Raw genomic sequence first — 26875 nt, 5'->3', positions numbered from 1 at the left:
GTCGGGCTCCCTGCTCGGTGGGGAGTCTGCTTCTCCCTCTCCTTCTGACCCTTCCCCCTGCTCATGCTCTCTCACACTCACTGTCTCTCTCTCAAATAAATAATTTTTTAAAGATTTTATTTATTTGACAGAGAGAGAGCACAAGTAGGCAGAGCAGTAGACAGATGGAGAGGGAGAAGCAGGCTCCCCACTGAGCAGAAAGCCCAAAGCAGGGTTTGATCCCAGGACCCTGGGAACATGACCTAAGCCAAAGGCAGACACTTAACCAACTGAGCCACCCAGGCACCCCAATAAAATCTTTAAGTTAAAAAAAAAGAAATATACAATGTAGTAAAATGGAAAAGTGGCATCATGTCTACAAATAGACCTCAGGTAGTTCAAAAAAATATTATCTATAAAGCAAGTGCAGAGAGAATGATGGCATTAAAGCAGTAAATTTTAACATTTGGGAAATCCAGATGAAGGTTATATGGGAATTCTTTGCACTATTCCTTTAACTTTTCTATAAGTCTGAAATTATGCCAAAATAGAAAGTTAAAAGAACAGGAGTAAATTACATGATGGCTCTGATACAAAGACTTCAATTGCCACCTATAATACCCAAATGCAAAATTTTGTCTTTATCTGGACTGCCTCATTGTTCAAATTAATTGATTTTAGAAAACTACCATTTTTAATCTCTTTCAAACGTAAGTAATCTACATAGAATCATGTTTGGAAAAAAGAGTTCTTTTACTAAACAAAGTAAACACTGTTTTAGTTCAGTTTCTAATCCACAGTTTGAGAAACTGAATCACAGTGAGGAAAAGTGGCTAATGATTTGCCCAAAGTCACACAGTTATAAACAAAGTTGGGACTGTCAAATACACAGAGTTAACCCACAAGAAAATGTCAGCGATAAACAAGCACTAGAACAAAGGTAGAGGGGGCACCTGGGTGGCTGTCGGTTGAACCGCTGACTCTTGATTTGAGCTCAAGTCATGATCTCAGGGTTGTGAAATGGAGCCCCTCATCGGGCTCTGTGCTCAGCAGGGAGTCTGCTTGAGGTTCTGTCTCTCCCTTTGCCCCTCCCCCTGCTTGTGCCCTCTCTCTCACTCTCTAAAATAAATAAATCTTTTTTCAAAGATTTTATTTATTTGACAGAGAGAGACAGTGAGAGAGGGAACACAAGCGGGGGAGTGGGAGAGGGAGAAGCAGGCTTCCCAAGGAGCAGGGAGCCCGATTCAGGGCTCAATCCCAGGACCTGGGATCATGACTTGAGCCGAAGGCAGACGCCCAACCTACTGAGACACCCAGGCGCCCCAATAAATAAATCTTAAAAAAAAAAACAAACAGGTGTAGAGCATCATGAACCATTAAAGAAATACAAAATAAAAGTCCCACAGCACATTTGTTAAATTAACAAAAACAAAACAGAGAAAACTCAATGGTAACAGGACTGTGAGAAAATAAGTATATTTCTTCATTGTGAATGCACTATAAACAAGTGTAATCTTTCCAGAGAGAAATTTGGCAATAGCTATCAAGAATTATAAAAATGATCATACTCCCAACCTGAGTAATACCACACTGGGGAATACATCTCATGGAGATGATTCAAAAGAGAGAACAGACTTGAACAAAGATGACTAACCAAACAGTACATTTGCTAAAAACTAGAAACAATCCAAATCCTCACCCATGGGAGAGAGGCTAACTTGAAACAGGCCATGGTAGAGCAATACAATAACAGTTATTACATTACCACAGGGAATATCAACAAGAGGACCTTGTAGGAATGTGGCAAGAACCCTATCAAATAAGGATAAGCTAAAAACAGTAGAATCCCAAGAGACCCATACACAATGCTGACAGCTAACAGACGATGTGTATGTAGGTATCAAAGAAGAATTTGCAATAAGTAGATAATCTGGAGTTGGAATCTTCAAAAAAAATATATATATATGGCTTTTGGGGCATCTGGGTAGCCCAGTCATTGAGCGTCTGCCTTCGGCTCAGGTAATGGTCCCAGGGTCCTGGGATCGAGCCCCGTATCAGGCTCCCTGCTCAACGGGGAGCCTGCTTCTTCCTCTCCCACTCCCCCTGCTTGTGTTCCTTCTCTCGCTGTGTCTTTCTCTGTCAAATAAATAAATAAAAAATATATGACTTTTATTATTTAGTGAAATCCATGTACAAGAGAAATGGGAGGGGTGACCATGGCCAGAAGCCAGGGACTACGACCCCTCAATCCTGAAACACAATGTGACAGCTTCTCTCTCTTTTTTAAAATAACTTCATTGATACCCTACAACCCAGCAACTGTACTCGTAGGTATTTACCCAAAGGATACAAATGTAGTGATCCAAAGGGGCACCTGCACTCCAATGTTTATAGCAGCAATGTCCACAATAGCCAAACTATGGAAAAAGCCCAGATGTCCATTGACAGATGAATGGATAAAGAAGATGTGATAAATAGATATATAAAATGGAATATATATATATAATGGAATATTATTCAGCCATCAAAAAGGATGAAATCTTATCATTTGCAATGACATGGCTGGAACTGAAGAGTATTACACTAAGGGAAATAAGTCAATCAGAGAAAGACAATTACCATATGGTTTCACTCATATGTGGAATTTAAGAAACAAAACAGAGGATCATAGGGGAAGGAGGGAAAAATAAAATAAGACAAAATCAGAGAGGGAAACAAACCATAAGAGACTCTTAACTTAGGAAACAAACAGAGGGTTGCTGGAGGGGAGGTGGGTAGGGGTTTGGGGTAACTGGGTGATGGCCATTAAGGAGGGCATGTGATGTGATAAGCACTGAGTGTTACAAGCAACTGATGAATAACTGAACTCTACATCTGAAACTAATGATACACTATATGTTAATTGAATTTAAATAAGATTAAAAATAAATAACTTCATTGAGATGTAATTAACATACCATAAAATTTACCTGCTTAGAGAATCCATTTATAGCATGACAGCATAACTGACCTGTGCCCTCAGTGAAACTGGTGAAAATTATTTTAAAAACCATTTTGGGGCTCCTGGGTGGCTCAGTCAGTTGAGCATCTGACTCTTGATTTCGGTTCAGGTCATGATCTCAGGGTCCTGGGAGAGAGCCCCGAGTCAGGCTGGGCACTCAGCACGGAGTCTTCTTGTCTCCCTCTCCCTTTGCCCCTCCCCCATTCACTGGCACATGCACGCACACACTTTCTTGCAAATACATAAATCTCAAAAAAAAAAAAAAAATTTCAAGCCTCTGAAAATAGTCCTAAGAACAAACAGTAAATAAATATCTGCTAAAAACAGAACAAAACACAGAAAAAAACACAAACTATTAAAAATTCAGTGAGAAAAGTGAGACTCTGCAATATCTGAACCAAGACTGCTCCCTCCCCTCCACCTCCCAGCTCAGTGAGGTACAGATTCCTCTCCAGACTGCTGTAGCCAAGAATACAGGGCACACTTACCCCGCAGCTCATAGTCAGAGGTTTCCTTCCAAGGAAGAACAGGATATCGGTGTTTCTCATTCTGTCTCCAGTTACCTGTTGCTGAGGCTAAGTCCCAGGCAAACACTACTGAAAAGCTGAGAATCCCCTCACACAGCCCCTGATCACGGAGTGGAGGCTCTAAGTTAAGTAGGGCATGCTGAGAATACTAGGGCCCCGATCATCCTTGCCTGAGCTCAAGAAACACAATAGTTCTGAAGCCACTGCCTCGGGCCCCTCTGGCCAATTTAGTAGTCTTTAAGTTTTAGCAAGCACCCTTTAACCCTGTGTGATTGATTAAGCATTTCTTTTTATATCTATAGATCATGCATTGTTTCCTAGAAAGATTCAGAAACAAACCTGCTTGCACAACTTCTAGCACCACAATAACTTCTGTAGCTAGCACCACTGAGTCTGCAAGCAATCAATAAGTGTTACATACTACCATGCTCCCCTTTTACTGATTAAATGCCCTGAAGATCCTTTAAAAATCTTTGGGCCAGGGGTGCCTGGGTGGCTCAGTCGTTAAGCATCTGCCTTCGGCTCAGGTCATGATCCCAAGGTCCTGGGATCGAGCCCTGCATCGGGCTCCCTGCTCCGCGGAAAGCCTGCTTTTCCCTCTCCCCCTGCTTGTGTTCCCTCTCTTGCTGTGTCTCTCTGTCAAATAAATAAATAAAATCTTTAAAAAATAATAATAAATAAATAAATAAATAAAAATCTTTGGGCCAGGCAGAAATTTGATTTGGTTTTTGGATAAGAGTCCACCTTCATCCCAGGTGGCCGGCCTCCTGAATAAAACATATTCCTTTCCAATCAAAACGCATCTCTTCTCAAGGAATCGATCCCATTTACAAATGCACCAAAAATAATAAGATACCTAGGAATAAACCTAACCAAAGAGGTCAAAGATCTATCGTATTCTGAAAACTATAGAACACGTATGAAAGAAATTGAAGAGGGGGCGCCTGGGTGGCTCAGTTGGTTAGGCGACTGCCTTCGGCTCGGGTCATGATCCTGGAGTCCCGGGATCGAGTCCCGCATCGGGCTCCCTGCTCGGCGGGGAGTCTGCTTCTCCCTCTGACCCTCCCCCCTCTCATGCTCTCTCTATCTCATTCTCTCTCAAATGAATAAATAAAAAAAAAAAATCTTTAAAAAAAAAAAAGGTTAAGATAGTAAATTTTATGTTATGTGTATTTTACCACAATAAAAAAAGTACTAGCCATAAAAAAAATAAGTGGACTATATTAAAATTAAGAACTTCTGTTCATCAGAATATGTAATAGATGAGTGAAAAGCCAACCAGAAGACTGGGAAGGGGGACACCTGGGTGGCTCAGTTGGTTGAGAGGCTGCCTTCAGCTCGAGTCATGATCCCAGGGTCCTGGGATCGAGTCCTACATCGGGCTCCTTGTTCAGCAGGGAGCATGCTTTTCCCTCTCCCATTCCCCCTACTTGTGCTCTCTCTCTCTGACAAATAAATAAAATCTTTAAAAAAAAAAAGAAGACTGGGAAAGGATATTTTAGTATATACATATATATACATATATCCACAAAGGATTTGTATCCAGTGTGTTTTTGCTTGGAAGAAAAAGGCAGATAATCCAGTAGAAAAATAGACAAAAGAATTAAACATGCACTGCACAAAAGAGGATACTAAATGGCAAATAAACCTATGAAAGGGTAGCCAGCTGCGTTAGTTATTATGTATGCAATACTCAACCACAGGCAATTCCAATACATACCCACAACCAATGCTAAATGAAAAAGAAAATATCAAGTGTAGGTGAGGATGTAAAACAACTGCTGTGGGGCGCCTGGGTGGCTCAGTTGGTTAAGCGACTGCCTTCGGCTCAGGTCATGATCCTGGAGTCCCTGGATCGAGTCCCGCATCGGGCTCCCTGCTCGGCGGGGAGTCTGCTTCTCCCTCTGACCCTCTCCCCTCTCATGCTCTCTGTCTCTCACTCTCTCTCTCTCAAATAAATAAATAAATTAAAAAAAAAAACAAAACTGCTGTGTAATTGGTAGAGCTACTTTGAGAAATTGTTTGGTAGTTTCTACTGAAGCTGAACACATGCATACCATATGAGCCAGTGATTCCACTCCTAGGTGAATATGCATCTGAAATGAGTACTAAACTTCATCAAAAGACACATACAAGAGGGACACCTGGGTGGCTCAGTCGGTTAAGCATCTGCTTTCAGCTCAGGTCGTGATCCTGGGGTCCTGGGATCGAGTCCCATATCTGGCTCCCCACTCAGCAGGGAGCCTGCTTCTCCCTCTGCCTGCCACTCCCCCTGCTTGTGCTCTCTCTCTCTGGCAAATAAATAAATAAAATCTTAAAAAAAAAAAAAGACACATAAAAGAATATTGATAGCAACAGTTTATATAATAGCCAAAGGCTAGAAACAAATCAAATATCCATCTGTGGTACAATGGGTAATTTATTTGTGTAATATTATACAATAGAATACTATGTAGTAATAAGAGTGAACAAACTACAACTACATGCAATAATTTTGATTAGTCTCACAAGTATTAGGAAAGAAAAAGCACACACACACACACACACAAACATACTATATGGTTCCATTTACATAAAGTTCAAAAACAGGCAAATTTAATCTATGATGTTAGAAGTCAGGATAGTCACTATCCCAGGGTAGGTGGTGGTGGTAGTCATGGGAAGGTGGCACAAGAAAGACTATTTTGGTGCTGGTAATGTTCTGATTCTTGATCTTGGTTCTGGTTACACCAGAGCATTCACGGTATGAAAATTAACCAACTCATATATTTATCACTTGTGCACTTTTCTATATGTATATCATACTTCAATAAAAATTGGGATGCCTGGGTGGCTCAGTTGGTTAAGTGTCTGCCTTCGGCTCGGGTCATGATCCCAGGGTCCTGGGATCGAGTCCCATATCGGGGTCCTTGCTCAGCAGGGAGCCTGCTTCTCCCTCTGCCTGCTGTTCTCCCTGCTTGTGCTCTCTCTCTCTCTCTTTCTCTCTCTGACAAATAAATAAATAGATCTTTTAAAAAAATGTACTTAAAGAGTAAAACAGGTTTACATTTTTTTTAGAACTAAGGAAGATCTCTAGAGATATGTATAGGGGTCTCCCAAAGACCAAATACAAATCAAAAGGGACACAAATAGTAGTGGTTACCTAGACCTGGGAATGGGAATGGGAATGATGCAAAAGTGCATAAGGTTTCTTTCTGGGGTGATGACAATGTTCTAAATACACTGTGGGTACGGGCATACAACCCTGTAAATAGACTAATAATCACTGAAGTGTACACTTTAAATGCATAAATTTTATGGTATGTAAATTAGGCCTTAATAAAGCTTTTTTAAAAAAAAGATATAATGTATATAGTATATTTTATATATAAGAAACAGTAGGAAGGAATTAGGATATATATATATATTTGCTTGTATTTGAAAAAAGAAATGATGAAAGGATAAATAAGCAAATAAAAATGATTACTTTTACAGAATAAAGGACAAAGGAGTTGGAAGGAGGCAGGAATGGGTGAAAGGCAATTTTGACCTCTGGATTGTGTATATGTTTCACCTAGCCAAAAAAAAAAAAAAAAAATCCAAAAACAAAACCCTAATTTTTAAAAATTCCTTAAGTTGAAAATAAATAGAAATTAGCTAACTAAAGTGAGTATCAAATTGGTAACCACATAAGGAAAAGATTTACTTCAAGGACTTTAGAAAACAGTATTTTGACTGCACATCCTAAGTGGGACACAATCCAAGAACAAAAAGATATATAAAGAAATTTTAAACTTTACTCAGCACTTATATTATTTGTAGTAATTTCAGATTTAACATTTTAGACTTTGTTTTATATTTTAGGTTAAAGCAAAGAAATAATTATGTTAATGATATTAGGAATCAAAATTTTCTTTTTTTTTTTTTTAAGATTTTATTTATTTATTTGAGAGAGAGAGAGAGCACATGAGGGGGGGGAGGGTCAGAGGGAGAAGCAGACTCCCTGCCGAGCAGGGAGCCCGATGCGGGACTCGATCCAGGGCCTCCAGGATCATGACCTGAGCCGAAGGCAGTCGCTTAACCAACTGAGCCACCCAGGCGCCCTTTTCTTTCTTTTTTTAAGATTTTATTTATTTATTTGTCAGAGAGAGAGAGAGAAATAGCACAAGCAGGGGGAGCAGCAGGCAGAGGGAGAAGCAGGCTCCCCGCTGAGTAAGGAGCGTAAGGGACTCGATCCCAGGACACTGGGATCATGACCTGAGCCGAAAGCAGACACTTAACCAACTGAGCCACCCAGGCATCCCAGGAATCAAGATTTTCAAAGAAAGACATTTATGTGTATAATTTTGAAATCAAGGAAATGAAATGAAATGAAAACACCCTAATGTTAAACCTGAAAGGAAAATACCAATATGAACTAATTATTTTAATGTGTATCTTTAAATGCTATCCACCAAAATGGACTAGAAGCTATGTCTCCCCATTAACAAAGGGTTTTCAATCATCCATGTTGTAATGTCTAATATCATCCCCCACTAAAAACGAACAAACAAACAACACAGGGCTCCTTAGAGGAATGGCTGAATCAAGGTCTGGTACATGGAAAGTACAAGATGAGCCTAGACTATCTTATTTGTGCCAGAAAGCAAATAAGCTTCCAAAGATTTATAGGGTGATATCAAAAGGACCAAAATTAAAAAAAACAAAAACTATCAGAATGAAAGATCAATCAATAGCCAGAGTCATAAAAAACTGAGGTTCAACTAGAATAATAATTCCTTTCCCCTTCGCCCTCTTCCATTCCCTCCACTTCTTTCACCCTCCTTTCCTGAACAATTAAGTTCTAAAGCAATAAGGTGGTGCAAAAAAGAAAGGCGTTTGTACCTGGGATGGGAAGAGCTACAGTGGCCCAGAGCATAATGGAGCCCCAAGGGGTAAATATTCACATAGAAGAGTTGCCAAGAGTGGGGAGTAGAACCCGACTGGGATAAAAAGAACATCCTGCAGAGCAGCCACCTAGCAAGAGTATCAGAGCCTGTGCAGTCTAAGGAGCTTGTCCACATAGGGGGCCAGCCCAGCTTAAGCAGTGAGAGCCTGAATGGAGTAAGGAAGCTTTCTCCATGGAGGGGTAGCCCATTTAGGGGTGTGAGAGTCTGAACAGGGTAAGAAAAGGTGATCCAGAATGGGATGCCATAGCTGTGTCTACTGGGAGAGGGCCAAAGAGCAGCACCACCCCAGTGACAATGAGCATACCTAGTGCCTAGTCTATGGCTTCTAAATACTGTTCTCCACTAAAATGATCCAGGACTCTTTGGGAAAATGACTGATTCTGTTCCATTATATGGCTGGAGCAGGTAAAGTATGAGATGAGCCTGGAGCATCCTGTTCTGCCAGAAAGCAAAGTATATAAAGAATGGTGAGGGGGGCACCTGGGTGGTTCAGTTGGTTAAGCATCCAACTCTTGATTTCAGCTCAGATCATGATCTCAGGGTTATGGGATTGAGCCTGCATTGGGCCTGCACTCAGTGGGGAGTCTGCTCCTCTCTCTCTCCCTCTCCCTACCCCCACTCTCGTGCACGCACATGGGCACACTTGCACGCGTGCTCTCTCTCTCTCTCAAACAAATAAATAAATCTTAAAAAAAAAGAAATGGTGAGGAACCTGAAAAAAGGAAATGGAAAATAACAAGTGTTGGCAAAGATGTGGAAAAACTGGAACCTTCATGTGTTGCTGGTGGGCATGTAAAATGGTATAGCTCCTATAAAATATAAAACAGTATGGGGCGCCTGAGTGGTTCAGTCGGTTAAGCAGCTGCCTTCGGCTCAGGTCATGATCCCGGGGTCCTGGAATCAAGTCCCAAGTCAGGGTCCCTGCTCAGCGGGAAGACTGCTTCTCCCTCTGCTGCCGCTCTTCCTACTTGTGCTCTCTCTCTGTCAAATAAATAAATAAAATCTTAAAAAAAAAAAAAAACAAAACGACAATTCCTCAAAGAGCTAAACATAGAACTTACATATGATTCAGCAATTCCACTTCTAGGTATATATCCAAAAGGAGTGAAAGCAAGGATTCAAACAGATATTTGAACACCAATGTTCATAACAGCATTATTCACAAAAGCCAAAAGGTGGAAGCAACCCAGTATCCACTGAATGATGAATGAATGGGTATACAAAATGTGGTATATATATGTGTATGTACGTATATGTATATGTGTGTGTGTGTGTGTGTGTATGTTTGTATATATATACAAACAATGGAATTTTATTCAGCATTAAGAAGGAAGGAAATTCTGATACATAATACACCATGGATGAACCTTAAAAAACATATATAAGTTCAATAAGCCAAACACAGAAGGACGAATATGATATGATTCCACTTATATTAAGTACCTAGAATAATCAAATTCATAAAGACAGAAAGTAGAATAGTAGTTACCAAGGGCTAAGGGGAGTGGGGAATGGAGAGTTACCATTAAATGGGTACAAAGTTTCAGTTTAGGATGATGAAAAAGTTCTGGAGATGGATGGTAGTGGTGGTTGCACAATAATGTGAATTACTGAATGCCACTGAACTTAAAAATGGTTAAATTGGTAAATCTTATGCTACGTGTATCTTACCAGCATTTTATTTTTTTAACAATTTTCTTTATTTGAGAGAGAGAGAGAGCGCGTGCGCACAAGCAGGAGAGGGGGTAGGTAGGGAGGAGCAGAGGGAGAGGGACAAGCAGACTCCCCTCTGAGCAGGGAGCTCTGACGTGGGGCTGGATCCCCAGATCCTGGGATCATGACCCGAGCAGAAGACAGATGCTTAACTGAATGAGCCACCCTAGTGCCCCACCAGCATTTTTTTTTTTTTTAAGATTTTATTTATTTATTTGACAGAGAGAGACACAGCGAGAGCAGGAACACAAGCAGGGGGAGTGGGAGAGGGAGAAGGAGGCTTCCCGCAGAGCACGGAGCCCGATGCGGGGCTCGATCCACCAGCATTTTAAAAAAAAATTTAATGAAGGCAAAGCAGAACATTTTCTGACAACCAAAAGCTGAGAGAATTCATCAGGGGCAGACCAGCACTACAAGAAATACTAAATGGAATCTTAAGTGAAGGAAAATGAGCTAGATGGAGACATGGGACTGCAAAACAGAATGAAGAGGGGCACCTGGGTGGCTCAGTCGTTAAGCGTCTGCCTCAGGTCATGATCCCAGGGTCCTGGGATCGAGCCCCGCATCGGATTCCCTGCTCAGTGGGAAGCCTGCTTCTCCTTTCCCACTCTCCCTGCTTGTATTCCCTCTCTCGCTGTGTCTCTGTCAAATAAATAAATAAAATCTTAAAAAAAAAAACAAAAAACAGAATGAAGAATACCCAAAAGGGTGACTAAATTGGTAAATATAAGTGAATACTGACAATTTAAAACAGCAAAAATAATGTCTTTTGGGATTTAAAACAATACATTGAAATAAAATATATGACAACAATAACACAGGAAGCAGAAAGTATTAAGAATTAAACAATTTTAAAGTGCTAGCATTATTCAGGAGGTATGGAAAATAATTTAGTGTAGACTGTGATGAGTTAAGGATGCATATTATGATCTCTAGAGCAACCACTAAAAGAATAATCAAATAATGATCAAATATCTGAATAGTTAAATAACAATAAAAAATAAAGTATAAAAAACAGAATGATAAAAAATATTGTTCAATCCAAGAGAAAGCCAAAAAAAAAAAAAAAAACCCAAGAGAATAAAGGAAAAAAGAACAGATGGAGTGAACAGAAAACAGCAAAATGGTAAAAATAAACTCACTATATCAGTAATTAAATTAAATGGAAAGGGGCCAAACACTCTTTTTTTTTTTTTTCAAACACTCTTATAAGTAAAAGAAAAAGACCATCAGACTGGATTTTAAAAATTCCATTATATGCTATTTACAGAGATGTATTTTAAATATAATGTCATCAAGGTTAAAAGAACACAAAACAATGGGATATAAAAATATGTACTATGTAAATACAAACAAAAAAGAACTAGCTCAGCTAAATTAATATCAGATAAAGTAGACCTTAGATAATAAGTATTACTAGAGATAAGGAGGGGCACTTCACACTGATAAAAGTGTCTAACTGATGGGGTGCCTGGGTGGCTCAGTCGTTAAGCGTCTGCCTTCCGCTCAGGTCATGATCCCAGGGTCCTGGGATCGAGCCCCACATCGGGCTCACTGCTCCGCGGGAAGCCTGCTTCTCCCTCTCCCACTCCCCCTGCTTGTGTTCCCTCTTTCGTTATGTCTCTCTCTGTCAAATAAATAAATACAATTTAAAAAAAAAAGTGTCTAACTGAAAAACATGACTTTCCTATTATATATTCAGAAATAAAACAGATGAAGCAAAAAAACAACAGAACCAAAAATTGAAGTAGACAGATCCAGTCATAGTTGGAGATTTGAACACACACACTCCCACCTCAGTAATGAATAGAACTAAAGAAAAATCAGTAAGAATCTAGAAGATCTGAATACACTATCAACCACATTGACATAATTGAATATTTATATGACACTATACCCAACAGCTGCAAAACACACATTCTTTTCAAATACAAATGGAATGTTCACCAAATAGACCATATGCTGGGCTATAAAACAAATCCCAAGATTTCAAAAGAGTGAAGTCTTACAGAATATGTTCTTTGATCACAATGGATTAAATTAGAAATTAACAATAAGAAATCTAGAAAAGCCCCAAATATTTGGAAATTAGCAACTCACACGATGTTCAAGATTAGACAAAACTAATCTGTAGCAATAGTATTCAGGATGATATCCTTTTGGCCGAGAAGCAGCACAGTGAGCATTCTGGGACTTGAAATGTTCTATATCTTAATATAGGTAGTGATTATATGGCTGTATTTATATATAAAAATTTATTCAAGATTTGTACTTGTATACTTTAGTCTATGTAAGTTACACCTCAATAAAAAAGTAAATCAGAAAAAAAAGAGAGACATTAAATTCTCTAGTACCTAACAAAATATCTAGTTCATGGAGGATGCTTAATAAATGTTTGATGAATTAAAAAAGGAAAGAGAGATAAAGAATAGAATGAAAGGCGTACCACACATCTAATACCATTTACACCTGCTAGATTGGCAAAAGATAAAGAAGTCTAACAATACCAAGTGCTGGAGAGAATGAAAATCAATAGAAACTCTTATACTTTGCTGATGAGAATATAAATTGATAAAACCACCTGAGAAAACAATTTGGCATTAGCTTGTAAAGTACAACATTCACATACCCTACCGACTGGGACTCAATTCCTAGGTGTATATCCTAAGAAACTCCTGTCCAAGTGCACCAGGAGTTAAGTATAAGAATGTTGCAATACCTGGCTGGCTCGGTCAGTAGAGCATGCAACTCTTGATCTCAGGGTTGTGAGTTTGAGCCCCACACTGGGTGCAGAGGTTACTTTAAAAAACTAAAAATCTTAATAAAAAAAAGAATGTTAATAGTAACCCTGTTCATAATAGCAAAAACTGCAACATCTCAAATGTCCCTGAACACTAGAACAGATAAATCAATTATGGTATATTCACATAACAGAATATTATCCCACAGTGAAAAATGAATGAACTAGGGGTGCTGGGTTGGCTCAGTAGGTGGAGCAAATAACTCTTGATCTCAGGGTTGTGAGTTCAAGCCCTACATTGGGCATGGAGCCTACTCAAAAAAAAATGAATGAACTATAGCTACTTGCAACAACATGGATATTAGACACTTAATGCTGAGGGTTGCCTGGGTGGCTCAGTTGGTTAAGCATCTGCCTTTGGCTTGGGTTGTAATCTCCCCTGGGATTGAGTCCCACCTCAGGCACCCTGCTCAAGTCTGCTTCTCCCTCTCCCGCTCCCCTTCCCCACTGCTCATGTTCTCTCTCTCTCTCTCAAATTTTTTTTAAAAAATGTCGAGTGAAAATTCCAGACTTCAAGCTCTATTACAAAGCTGTCATCATCAAGACAGCATGGTACTGGCACAAAAACAGACACATAGATCAATGGAACAGAATAGAGAGCCCAGAAATGGACCCTCAACTCTATGGTCAACTCATCTTTGACAAAGCAGGAAAGAATGTCCAATGGAACAAAGACAGTCTCTTCAACAAATGGTGTTGGGAAAATTGGATAGCCACATGCAGAAGAATGAAACTGGACCATTTCCTTACACCACACACAAAAATAGACTCCAAATGGTTGAAAGACCTCAATGTGAGACAGGAGTCCATCAAAATCCTAAAGGAGAACACAGGCAGCAACCTCTTTGACCTCAGCCGAAGGAACTTCTTCCTAGGAACATCGCCAAAGGCAAGGGAAGCAAGGGCAAAAATGAACTATTGGGACTTCATCAAGATAAAAAGCTTTTGCAAAGCAAAGGAAACAGTCAACAAAACCAAAAGACAACCGACAGAATGGGAGAAGATATTTGCAAATGACAAATCAGATAAAGGGCTAGTATCCAAAATCTATAAAAAACTCATCAAACTCAACACCCAAAGAACAAAGAATCCAATCAAGAAATGGGCAGAAGACATGAACAGACATTTTTCCAAAGAAGACATCCAAATGGCCAACAGACACATGAAAAAGTGCTCAATATCGCTCAGCATCAGGGAAATCCAAATCAAAACCTCAATGAGATACCACCTCACACCAGTCAGAATGGCTAAAATTAACAAGTCAGGAAACGACAGATGTTGGCGGGGATGCGGAGAAAGGGGAACCCTCCTACACTGTTGGTGGGAATGCAAGCTGGTGCAGCCACTCTGGAAAACTGTATGGAGGTTCCTCAAAAAGTTGAAAATAGAGCTACCATATGATCCAGCAATTGCACTACTGGGTATTTACCCTAAAGATACAAATGTAGGGATCCGAAGGGGTACGTGCACCCCGATGTTTATAGCAGCAATGTCCACAATAGCCAAACTGTGGAAAGAGCCAAGATGTCCATCGACAGATGAATGGCTAAAGAAGATGTGGTATATATATACAATGGAATATTATGCAGCCATCAAAAGGAATGAGATCTTGCCATTTGCAACGACGTGGATGGAACTGGAGGGTATTATGTTGAGTGAAATAAGTCAAACAGAGAAAGACATGTATCATATGATCTCACTGATATGAGGAATTCTTAATTGCAGGAAACAAACTGAGTGTTGTTGGAGTGGGGGGTGGGGTGGGAGGGATGGGGTGACTGGGTGGTAGACACTGGGGAGGGTATGTGCTCTGGTGAGCACTGTTAATTGTGCAAAACTGTTGAATCTCAGATCTGTACCTCTGAAACAAATAATGCAATATATGTTAAGAAAAAAAAGAAGAAGGTAGCGGGAGGGGAAGAATGAAGCGGGGGAAGTCGGAGGGGTAGACGAACCATGAGAGACGATGGACTCTGAAAAACAAACAGGGTTCTAGAGGGGAGGGGGGTGGGAGGATGGGTTGGCCTGGTGGTGGGTATTGAGGAGGGCACGTTCTGCATGGAGCACTGGGTGTTGTGCACAAACAATGAATCATGGAACACTTCATCTAAAACTAATGATGTAATGTATGGGGATTAACATAAGAATAAAAAAATTAATTAAAAAAATGTCGAGTGAAAAAGGGAAGTCACAGAAAAAATACAAACAGTATGATACCATATTTATGAGGCTCAAATGCAAGCAAAAATAATATGTTGTTTAAGCATATACATAATTTTTTTTAAAGATTTTATTTATTTAGCAAGAGAGGGAACACAAGCAGGGGGAGTGGGAGAGGGAGAAGCAGGCTTCCCGCGGAGCAGGGAGCCCAATGCGGGGCTCGATCCCAGGACCCCGGGATCATGACCTGAGCTGAAGGCAGACGCCTAATGACTGAGCCACCCAGGCACCCTGATATACATAATTTTTTAAAGCAAGTAAATTTAAAACACAAAATTCAGAATAATGGTTAAGAATAGGTGGGGTGAGGGGCACGCCTGGGGGGGGCTCAGTTCGTTGAGCATCCGACTCTTGATTTCAGCTCAGGTCATGATCTCAGGGTCCTGGGATGGAGCCCCACATTGGGCTCCACACTCAGTGGAGAGTATGCTTGAGGATTCTCTCCCTCTGCCTCTACACTTCTCCCCACTCATGCACACTAAAATAAACAAATCTTTTGAAAAAAAGCGGGGGATGGGGGAGGCACCTGGGTGGCTCAGTTGGTTAGGTGTCTGACTCCGTTTCAGCTCAGGTCATGATCTCATGGGTCATGAGATCAAGCTCTCATCAGGCTCTGCACTTGGCGGGGAGTCAGCTTGAAGATTCTCTCCCTCTGCCCCACCCCCCTCACTCTCTCACTCTCTCTCTCTCAAATAAATAAATAAATAAATCTTAGAGAAAAAAAAAGAATAGGTGGGGTGATATGGGGCACCTGGGTGGTACAGTTGGTTAAGCGTCCAACTCTCGGTTTTGGCTCAGGCCATGATCTCAGGGCCCCCCACCCCCTGCTCATGCTCAAGCACACACACTCTTGCTCTCTCTCTCAAATAAGTAAATAAATCTTAAAAAAAAAAAAAAAGAATAGGTGGGGTAATAATGTTCTAGTTCAGATTGGATGATGAATTCATCAGTACTCATTATATTATTACTCTTTATAAGTTATATGTAATATTTTATATGCATTAAATGATAATTTAAAAATTTTTTAAATAAGGAAAAGGTGGTAGAAAGTGTTATAGAAGCATGGAGAAAGGAATTGTTTACTTCTTCCTAGAGGAAGAGGAGAAGTTAAGGAGAATTTCATTTAGTAGGTGTGTCAGGGGTCCCATGATCACCCAGGTTCGATGACTGACTCAAGGACTCAGGATTCAGTATACAGTTGCATTCATGGCTATGATGCATTACAGCCAAAGAATACAAAGCAAAATCAACAAAGTACATCAAATGGACAAGACAAGATAGTGGAAGGGCATTAAAGGCAATGGGAACAGTACACGCAAAGGCAAAGCTATGAAAGGATGCCCCAGCCAGGAAACAAACCACACTGCTGAAAAGTCCTTTCAGTATAGCCGAGCACAAGGTGCTTGGGAGAGTATCAGAAGGAGGGAGTGGAAGGGGCACCTGAGTGGCTCAGTCAGTTAAGCGTCTGCCTTCAACTCAGGTCATGATCTCAGTGGGGAGTCTGCTTCCCATCTGTCCCTCCCCCTCTGTCCGTCATCCTGTCCCTCCCTCTCTGGCCCCTCTACTCCTCCTCTGCCCCTCCCCCCTCCTGTTGCTCATGCTCCCTCTCGCTCTCTCTCAAATAAATAAATCTTTTCAAAAAAAGAAGAAGGGAGTGGAGAGGGAAAGAGAAAGACTTTATAATGGGCCTCTTATACCACAGTAGGACATTTTAACTTTTTAACTTTCTCCTATGAGCAACAGGAAGCCATTAAGTATTGTCGGTCAGGGAGTATAGTACAGTGCCTGGCTATAATAGACAGCTTTTTTCCTCCAAAAATTAAGATGTTGAAATCCTAACCCCCAATGTGATACTATTAGGAACTGGGGCCTTTGGGAACTCATTAGGTGATAAGGGTAGAGCCCTTACAAATGAGATGAGTGCCCTTATAAAAGAGACCCTAGAGAAATCTCTCACGCCTTCTGCCATGTGAGGAGAGAAGATGGCTGTCTATAAACCAGGAGGACAGCTTCCACCAGAGACCAGATACTTTGATCTTGGACCTTCCAGCCTCCAGAACTGTGTGAAATAAATTGTTGTTTAAGCCATTTGGTCTATGGTATTTTGTTACAGTAGCCCAAATGGACAAAGATACTGACATATAATGTAGTAGGCCCAAAATAAAGCCTGTTGATTCAATGTGATTCAAGTTATTATACCAGTTCAAGATCTATACCGATTTCTTGGCAATCCTTCAGTGAAGATGACAGAGCTTCATTGGATCATTTTAAGCCACTCTAGGGGTGCTTGGGTGGCTCAGTTGGTTAAGCATTTGCCTTTGGCTCAGGATCCCAGGACCCTGGGCTTGAGTCCCACGTCAGGCTCCTTTCTCAGCGAGGAACCTGCTTCTCCCTCTCCCTCTGCCTACAGCTCCCCCTGCTTGTGCGCTCTCTCTCTCTCTGTCAAATAAGTAAATAAAATCTTTTTTTTTTTTAAAGCCACTCTTATTTCCTTGGATACATTAAACTAAGTCACTCTGATCCATAAGCAAATGCACAATTAATTGAAACTGGTTCTAGAAATTATGGGATCTAAAACTCTACATCTAGAGAAGTGGGGTTTAGCTTCACCAAGATGGAGACTAGAACCTAATATCAGCTTGTGAAATTATCAGAAAAATACAGCTTTCAGAATAAACTGGTAACAACTACCATTTACTTTGTGCCAGGCAATGTGGTAAGTAGTTTATGGAAATTATTTTGGTTAATCTTCATTTAAAGCACGTATCATTTACTCATTTTACAGATGAAGAAGCAGACTTACAAATTTTAAATAATTTACCTAATATTGCATAGGTCATGATTGCAGAATGGAGCAGCTGACATCAAGCTGAGTATCTCATGACTTTAACTGACCGCTTGTTTATGTCTGAGATTATTGGGGTTAATCCCAATCCTGCTCACCTCAGACACTGTTGGGGTGTAAAACATCATGGCCATCCATTGCACCTCACAGGGCTCTGAACATCCAGCCCTCCTGCCCCAAGTGTGGCTCAGTAGAGCCTGGAATAGTTGGGAGTCCCTGGACCACCACTGGGGTGATGAGAAACTGCCTTATCTGTTTAATCTAACTTGCCATGTAGATATGCTCATTTTTTAAGTGGGCTGTGACATGGAAAAAGTTGGAAAGCTCTACTTGAATCTAATTCTCCTCCTTCCCCTCCTCAAAACCCTCTGGAAATCCCAATCCAGTGATCAGCAAATTCCCCTACACCCTCAACCTGTCCTTGGAAAGTCACTGATTTAAAACCTGGCATGTCCTGAAGACAGTGCTTCCCTGCAGCCCTGAAGACACTATAAAATGACCCATCTTGAGCAGTGGACTAGGACTGCAACAAAGATGTGCGTGTGTGTGTGTGTGTGATCATCATCCCTGCCCCCTCTCCCCCGCCAACATAGTTTTGTCACAGTTTTCCTCAAGAGCAAACCCTGCTGTTTTGGACCAATCTCAGATTCTGAGTCAAATAATGCTTGTACACATCCTATTAGTAAAACCTAATTTACGGTTACTTCTAACAACTAGAGATGTGTTCACAGAGCTGAGAAGTAGAAAATCTCATGATAGCATTCACTGGAGAATAATCTAAATTGTTTTGAGCATCTAATCAGATTGGGAGTGAGTGGAGGAGGACTGTTTTTTGTTCCATTGTGTCAAATACATATGTTTGAATTCTGGGACTTTGACAAAAATGTCCTCTATAACTTTGGATTTCCAGCTGAATAACTCATGCTATGGAAATCTGGGCAACTAGAAACTTTCTTTAAGATAAATAAATAATAATGGGCGCCTGGGTGGCTCAGCTGTTAAGTGTCTGCCTTCGGCTCAGGTCATGATCCCAGGGTCCTGGGATCGAGTCCCACATCGGGCTCCCTGCTTGGCGGGAAGCCTGCTTCTCCCTCTCCCACTCCCCCTGCTCATGTTCCTGCTCTCGCTGTCTCTCTCTGTGTCAAATAAATAAAATCTTAAAAAAAAAAAAAAAAGATAAATAAATAATGTATAGTCATTGGTTTTTAGGCTGGTCATCTGGTATTGGCAAAAGGACACGGATTTGCAGTCTGAGGTCTGGTGTTAAACCATGGGCTCTGACACTGACTAGCTGTGTGATCCTGATAAAACCTTCACCTCTCCCAATTTTCTTTATTGTCACATAAGAAAGAATCCTTCATAGGAGAACCAACCTAAGGATTAAATGTTGTAATGTATGCTAAAGGTGCTTCATAAACTATAAAACACCGCACAAACATCAATCATCTATTGCATTGTAATAGATGAGTCAGGCATGAGGCCTGACACAGAGCTGATGCACAATATTTATAATATTTATAATACAGTATAAATATAATATTTATACTATATTATATAATATTTATACTATGGTATAAATATATTTATAATATAGTATAAATATAATATTTATGATATATGTTATTACATATATTATAATAATATGTATATAATTTAGTATAAATAAGTAAATTCCGCTGGTGAGCTGTGTCATCTCAGGCAAGAAACATCTGTCTCTCTCTTTTGCCTCCTCTGATACCACTTCTCCCTATTCACTGGGCTCCAACCATACCGTCCTTTTTCCTGTTCTTCCAACAGCAAGTTCACTCTTGCTGCAGGGACTTTGGACATGCTGTTCCCTCTTCCTGGAACATTCCTCCCCAGCTTTTTGCATGGTTTTCCACTTCTCATCAATCAGGTCTTAGGTAAAATGTCATTTCTTCAGAGGCTTTCTCTAACCACCCTGACTAATATTCCTTCCACATCATTCACCCAATATGTATTCTTGTTTTATTTTCTCCTTAGCACTTCTTACTATCTGTTGACTTATTACACTCTCCTCCACTAGAATAAAAAACACTATGCTAGAGTTTCCCCATCTTGTTCACAACTGGATTCCAATGCCCAAAATAACATCTAACTCATAGTAAACTCTGAATAACCATTTGAATAAATGAAGATGAAATAAAGTATATCAAAAGTTTCATTCATTCAACAAATATTTTATATGTACCTATGAGAGCCAGGCTCCATTTCAAGGTGCTGGGGATTCAACTGAGAACAAAACAAAAACTTCTTCTTTCTTGGGGCATGCCTACTAGTGGAAAAACAAACAAAAAACAAGGTAAAAAGTAAAAACATACTATATCTGATAATGTTAAGAGTTAAGGAGGAAAAAAAATAAAGCAGGAAAAGAAGACATGAAATGTGTGTGGAGGTGTTAAATTTTAGATAGGGTAGCCAGAGAATGAAATGAGAGGCTAAGCCATGAGGATATATGGGGGAAATGCATTCCAGGAGGTCAGGGTAACTGGGACAGTAATGAAGGTGTTGGAGGCTAACACAATAGGAGATGAGATCAGGGAGGTTAAGGGAAGTCAAACTGCAAAGGGCCCTTTGGCTAAACTAAGGACTTTGGCTTTTATCAACAGTGAGATGGGAAACCGTTGGGAGCATCAGGGTATCATGATATGGTTTGTTATAAGAGGACTGCTGGGGCTGCTGTGCTGAAAATACCTGAAGGGCAAGGGAAAGGACCAGTGAAGAAGCTACGATAACCTTAGCAAGAGATGGTGGCTCAGAAAGACTGGGGGAGGAGCTGTGAGGATGGAGGATAAAATTTCAGATTTGACAGTTACATTGGAGAGTTTAAGGGGGAGGTCTGGGCTGGGAATTAGTACTTGAAACTCAAATGGTATTTATTATCAGAAGTAACTGAGGGGCGCCCGGGTGGCTCAGTCGTTAAGCGTCTGCCTTCGGCTCAGGTCATGATCCCAGGGTCCTGGGATCGAGCCCCGCATCGGGCTCCCTGCTCAGCAGGAAGCCTGCTTCTCCCTCCCCCACTCCCCCTGCTTGTGTTCCCTCTCTCGCTGTGTCTCTCTGTCAAATAAATAAAATCTTTTTTTTTTTTTAATATTTTATTCATGGAGATGGAGTCCTGGCTCTACCACATTCTGGTCGCAAACTGTTGAGTAAACTATTTTTAGGTTCTGGGCCTCAATTTCCCTAACAGTAAAACAAAATATTCCCACATAACAGGGCCTTCAAGAGAACGAAATGCGAAGTGTCGAAGGCTGACGGTGAGTAAGGTGAGAACCTTTAGCCAAGGATTGCACAAACCTGTACCGGAGGGAGAGGGCTGCTGTAAAACCAGCGACTGACACAATTCCATGGTACTTATTCCGAGGTCCCCCAGCAGTGACCAAAAGAAGCGCCTGGGCCCGCACCGCAACGCGGTCTGCGGCGCCCAAACCTCGCGAGATTTGTTGGCCAGGCAAAGTCACCCTCCCACCCACATCTCGCGAGACCAAGGTTTATGAGTGGCTATCTGCCGGTTAGGGCTTGCAGGAAAGATGGAGTATCCCGCGTTGGGCACCGTGGAGGCCGCGGACAGTGGAGGGGCCCGGCCATACAACAACTCCGAGGAGCGAGAAGGACGGGAACCGGACGGGCTGAGCTTCGACCGCGAGAGGGCGCGCCGCCTGTGGGAAGCAGTGTCCGGGGCCCAACCAGTGGGGAGGGAGGAAGGTGAGTCCCGAGACCTCAGAAGCAGCAAGTCTTTCACCCGCCCGCTCGTCTCACAGGGAGTGGCGGAAGCGCGGGGCGGGAACGCGGACCGGCCCCCGGGTCTCCGGTCACACCCCCTGGCGCCCGGCCCGCCCCCTTGGGTGACGCGCCCCGGGACTTCTTGACTCGTGCACCTCAGCCGGGCATGGGTACCGTGGGCCAGCTCCCTTGAAAATTGAGGCCGCAGCACCACATGAATGAGGTCTCCGCGCTCAAATGGTCAAGGGCCTTCTCATACTCAGGACGCGGGGTTTTTTCCCCTTCCATTCTCACCCAGCAGAGCACAGCTCTTCCTAAACTCCTATCCGTGCCTTCTTGGAGACCCACAGAACCTTCCCCGCCAGACTCCTAGCCCCTGACCATTTTCTCCCTGACTCTGCATCGTCCGTGTCTCCAGGTTCTCCCACCCCTAGTGTCGCTTGCCTGCCTTCTCTCATGCCCCACACTGCCAAGGACTCCAAAGGCCTTCTTACCCTCTGTTCCTCCTGGCCTTGGTATCTTCAACCTGGTTTACCCCTGTTTCTAGGTGTCTGGTCTCTACTACCTGGGTCTCTTTTATGAGGTCGGGGCCAGGAACCTGAGAAACTGGCCAGGGTATATTTTGGCTCCAGCTTCATTGTATCCTATGCTTGTAGAGAAGTTGTGGAGAACAGGGTACACTGGGGGTCACTTCAGGGCTGAAGCTTCCCAGCTTGCTCTGCATTTGACCTGGCCCCGGGTAAGATGGAGATAGAGGAGGATGGAAAGCGCTGGCCTGACCTGGTTGTGTGACCCCCTTTGTAGTCCTTAGCAGAGCTAGCTGCTTAACTCTAACCCAGAAGTACAAGAACTGTCTGGCCTTCTGTGCTAATCCTGTCAAGTAATCTGCAGTAAAATCAGATGGTTTGTTTGCTTGGTGAGCAGACTAATCCTGGAAAGTTTAATATGTTGCTTGTGAACTGATTGCCCTGGGATAAAATGGAATTTTGACCATACCCAAGGAAGATATATTTAAATTTGGGATGGTACACAGACCTATACCCTTGTGTATACTTCTCCAGTTTTAAAACTAATCTAGTCTGACTCCTAAATTAATATGGGCTCTCTGTCTGCCTCATAATTTCAAACTTGTTTGGTACAAATCCCCCCAAACACATCCCAATTTCCTTTCACTAATTTGACAAACAGTCATTGATACTTGCTCAGTTCCCAGGACTGGCTGGGCATCAGAGCTACAGAGATGAGGAAGATACTGTCCTTGCCCTGGAGGGGTTTATAGTCTAGTCCAGGAAGCAGACACCAAAACAGTTTCAGTATAATGTAATGGGTGCAGTGAAGAGGAATGTGTAAGAATTGGTTGTGCACAAAGAGGGAGTGACCTTTGTCCTTGAGGGACAGGGAAGGCATCCCCTGGACCTTGAAGCAGAGAACACAACAGCTGTGCTCTAAAAAGTGAATTGCTTATGTGTGTATGAATGTACAGTGTCACTTAGGACCCAGTTCATCTTCCTACTCTCCTTACTTTCCAATATTTGTATGAGGTTTAGGTAGATACTTGTAACACCAAGTTCTGTTCACCTTGGTTTTCGTTTTGTTTTGTTTTTCTTTTAGCACTTTCATTGAGCTATAATTTATATACCATAAAATTCACCCATTGTAACTGTACAGTGCAGTGATTTTTTAGTAAAAGTACAGAGTTGTGTTTTAGAATATTTCTATAGCTCCAGTTAGTTCATTTGTGCTTGTTTACATTAAATCCCCGCTCTTACCTCCTGCCCAAATTTACCTTTTCTGAACATTTCGTATAAACAAAATCATACAATATGTAGTCTTTTGCATTTGGCTTCTCTTGGCATGTTTTTGAAGTCCAGCCAAGTTGTACTGTGTATTAGTACTTCATTACTTTTTGTTGCAAAATAGAATCTCATTGTATGGGTCTTGATTTTTTATCCTTTGACAGTCTCTGTCTTTTGAGTGGGCTGTTTAGACTATTCACATTTAATTTCATTATTGATATGGCTAGATTTACATTTTCCACTTTGCTATTTATCTCCTTTACATTTTGTTCTTCCCTTTCTCCTTTACTGCCTTCTTTTGTATTAAGTATTTTTTAGTGGGCCATTTTAATTTTTCTGTTCATATTTTTTATACTTTTTTTTTACTTTTTTATTTTATTAGTGCCCAAGGGACTACAAGATGCATCTTAACTCATCACAGTCTACTTCAAATTAATACTACTAACTTAATTCTGGTAAAATATAAAAACATTCCTCCCCCTCCTTTGTAGTATTATTGTCATGTATATTAGTGTCATATATATTACATCGATTTATGCTATAAACCTAATTATTCAGTGTTGTAATTATTGATTTATACAATATGTCTTTCTTTTAAGATTTATTTAGTGGCTCAGTCGTTAAGCGTCTGCCTTCAGCTCAGGTCATGATCTCAGGGTCCTGGGATCGAGCCCTGCATCAGGCTCCCTGCTTGGTGGGAAGCCTGCTTCTCCCTTTCACACTCTCCCTGCTTGTGTTCCCTCTCTCGCTGTGTCTCTCTCTGTCAAATAAATTTTAAAAATCTTTAAAAAAAAAAGATTTATTTATTTTAGAGAGAGAGAGAGGGTGCACAATGGGGAAGGGCAGAGGGAGAGGAAGAAAGAATCTCAAGCAGACTGCTGCTGAGTGCAGAGCCAGATGCGGGGCTCGATCTCACAACCTGGAGATCACAACCTAAGCTGAAACCAAGAGTCAGGCACCCAACTGACTCTGCCACCCAGGCACCCGTATACAATATGTCTTTTAAAGAAATTAAGAGAAGAAATTAGGAAAAAAAATATTTATAATGTCTTTTATATTAACCCACATATTTACCATTTCTGGTGTTCTTTTTTTCTTCCTCTGGATTCAGGTTACCACTTGGTACCACTTCCTTTCGGCTAGAAGGGCTTCCTTTAGTATTTCTTTTTTTTAAGATTTTATTTTTTTATTTGTCAGAGAGAGAGAGAGCACAAGCAGGAGGAGTGGCAGGCAGAGGGAGAAGCAGGCTCCCTGCTGAGTGGGGAGCCTGATGCGGGACTCGATCCCAGGACCCTGGGATCATGACCTGAGCTGAAGGCAGCTGCTTAACCAACTGAGCCACCCAGGCATCCCTCCTTTAGTATTTCTTACAAAGCAAACCTGCTAGCAGTGAATTCTCTCAGTCTTTATTTGGGAATGTTTTTATTTTGCTTTCAGTCTTAAAGAATAATTTTTTAAAATAACATCTTTATTGATACATAATTCATATGCCATAAAATTCACCTTTGTAAAATATACAGTTCAGTGGTTTAGTATATTCACAGAATTGTGCAACCATCACCAGTAATTCCAGAACATTTTCATCACCCCAGAAAGAAACCCTATACCCATTAGCAGTCACCTCTGGCAACTGCTCATTCCCTTTCTGTTTCTATAGATTTGCCTATTCTGGATGCTTCGTATAAATTGAATTGTATAGTATGTAGCCTTTTATGACTGGCTTCTGTCACTTAGCATAATGTTTGAAGGATAGTTTTGCTGGACATGAAGTTATTGGTTGACAGTTTTGATCTTCTCACTACTGTTATTTCACTGCCCTCTGGCTTTCATTGTTACAGATGAGAAGTTAATCAGATTATTCCACTATACATTATGAGTCATTTTTCTCTTGCTAATTTAAAGAGTTCCTGTCTTTATCTTTCTTTTTTAAAATTTATTTATTTATTTATTTATTTATTTATTTTAGAGAGAGAGAGAGAGCACAAGCAGGTGAAGGAGCAGAGGGAGCAAATCCTCAAGCAGACTCCTCACTGAGTGCAGAGCCCAACAGGGGGCTTGATCTCACGACCCATGAAATCACAACCTGAGCCAAAACCAAGAGTCAGACACTTAACTGACTGAGCCACCCAAGCATCCCTATCTTTATCTTTCAATAGTTTGACTATGATGTATCTGGGTGTAGATCTTTTGGTATTTATCCTGTTTTGAGAGACTTGAGACTTTTTTTTCTTTTTAAGATTTTATTTATTTATTTAACAGAGCACACAAGCAGGGGTAGTGACAGGCAGAGGGAGAGGGAGAGGCAGGCTTCCCACTGAGCAGGGAGCCTAATGCGGGGCTCAGTCCCAGGACTCTGGGATCATGACTTGAGCCGAAGGCAGATGCTTAGCCAACTGAGCCACTCAGATGCCCCAAGAGACTTGAGACTTTTGACTGTATGGATTAATGTTTTTCTTTAATCAAATATGGGGAGTTTTCAAACATTGTTTCTTCAAATATTTTTTTTCTACTCCTTTCTCTCCTGAGATTTCCCATATATATTTGTTTGGTATGCTTTATGTATCCCACAAGTCTCTGAGGCTCTATTCATTATTCTTCCTTTTTTTTTTCCTCTTCAGATTGAATGTTTCTATTGATCTATCTGCAAGTTCACTGATTCTGTCTTCTGCTACTTTGATGTTGATTTTTCTCTCGTGAATTTCTCATTTTATTTATTGTACTTTCAGCTCAACTCTGCTTTTTTGTTTCATTTTTTGTTTTTTTTGTTTTTGAGAGAGAGAGCAGGAAGCAGAGGGGGAGAGGGAAAGAGAGAATCTCAAGCAGGCTCCATGCCCAGCATGGAGCCCGACGAGGGGCTCAATCCCATGACCCTGAGATCACAACGAGAGCTGAAATCAAGAGTCAGACGCTTAACCTACTGAGCCACCCAGGCGCCCTTCAACTCTGTTTTATACATGTTCTAAGTAGAATAATTTTAACACCACATCATCAATACCATTACATTTGCTTTCTTCATGCCTTTTTTCTATGATAAAATTTGAGCTTTTTCAGACCATCAACAGTATGGATTCACAAAATAGAAGTACTGAGGCTAAGTAATCTTAGTGGGGCTAACTGTTCAATTCATTCTTGTAGACCACCCTGCCCGTTAGACTACATTGCCTAACAAATCTGACCCACTGGTAGATTATATCCAGCTTGCTTTTACTAGGATCTTTTGTTGTATGCTGCTTTCTAACTATAGCTGTACCTAGAAATCCACTACCTCCCAAAAAGCCATAATAAGCAGGCTACTAAATTGGTTACATCTCTGAGGACCATC

General features: G+C 41.1%; 2 protein-coding genes across 13 annotated transcripts in view; one reads left to right on the top strand and one right to left on the bottom strand.

Annotated features, from left to right (window-relative positions):
* UIMC1 (ubiquitin interaction motif containing 1) overlaps positions 1–21470 on the bottom strand; it is a 164414-nt gene extending 142944 nt beyond the window's left edge. The window contains exons 1-2 of one of the 3 annotated variants that reach the window (XM_064596520.1): positions 21332–21468; positions 20226–20306 (exon numbers count right to left, since the gene is read on the bottom strand). Coding sequence is in view for 1 of the 3 variants with exons in the window: in XM_064596519.1 (XP_064452589.1) it covers positions 21332–21383 (52 nt within the window). In the remaining 2 variants the exon portion in view is untranslated. Of the gene's footprint in view, positions 1–20225; positions 20310–21331 lie in introns of those variants that run through there. The other 2 variants (XM_064596519.1, XM_064596521.1) reach the window with 2 other exon arrangements.
* Positions 1–26875, top strand: part of ZNF346 (zinc finger protein 346) — a 76434-nt gene that overhangs the window by 11951 nt on the left and 37608 nt on the right. For 7 of the 10 annotated variants that reach the window (XR_010413188.1, XM_064596529.1, XM_064596531.1 and 4 more), the window contains exon 3: positions 21551–21739. The exons of 1 other annotated variant lie outside the window; for it this stretch is intronic. Coding sequence is in view for 8 of the 9 variants with exons in the window: in XM_064596529.1 (XP_064452599.1) it covers positions 21551–21739 (189 nt within the window). In the remaining variant the exon portion in view is untranslated. Of the gene's footprint in view, positions 1–21250; positions 21301–21550; positions 21740–26875 lie in introns of all 10 variants that reach the window. 2 more of the 10 variants (XM_064596527.1, XM_064596528.1) reach the window with 1 other exon arrangement.

Source organism: Mirounga angustirostris, unplaced genomic scaffold (assembly GCF_029215605.1).
Source record: "Mirounga angustirostris isolate CCGP_5_RB_7025 unplaced genomic scaffold, mMirAng1.0.hap1 SCAF_7, whole genome shotgun sequence".
Taxonomy (NCBI): Eukaryota; Metazoa; Chordata; class Mammalia; order Carnivora; family Phocidae; genus Mirounga; species Mirounga angustirostris.
This window is presented reverse-complemented; position numbering and strand designations above follow the sequence as displayed.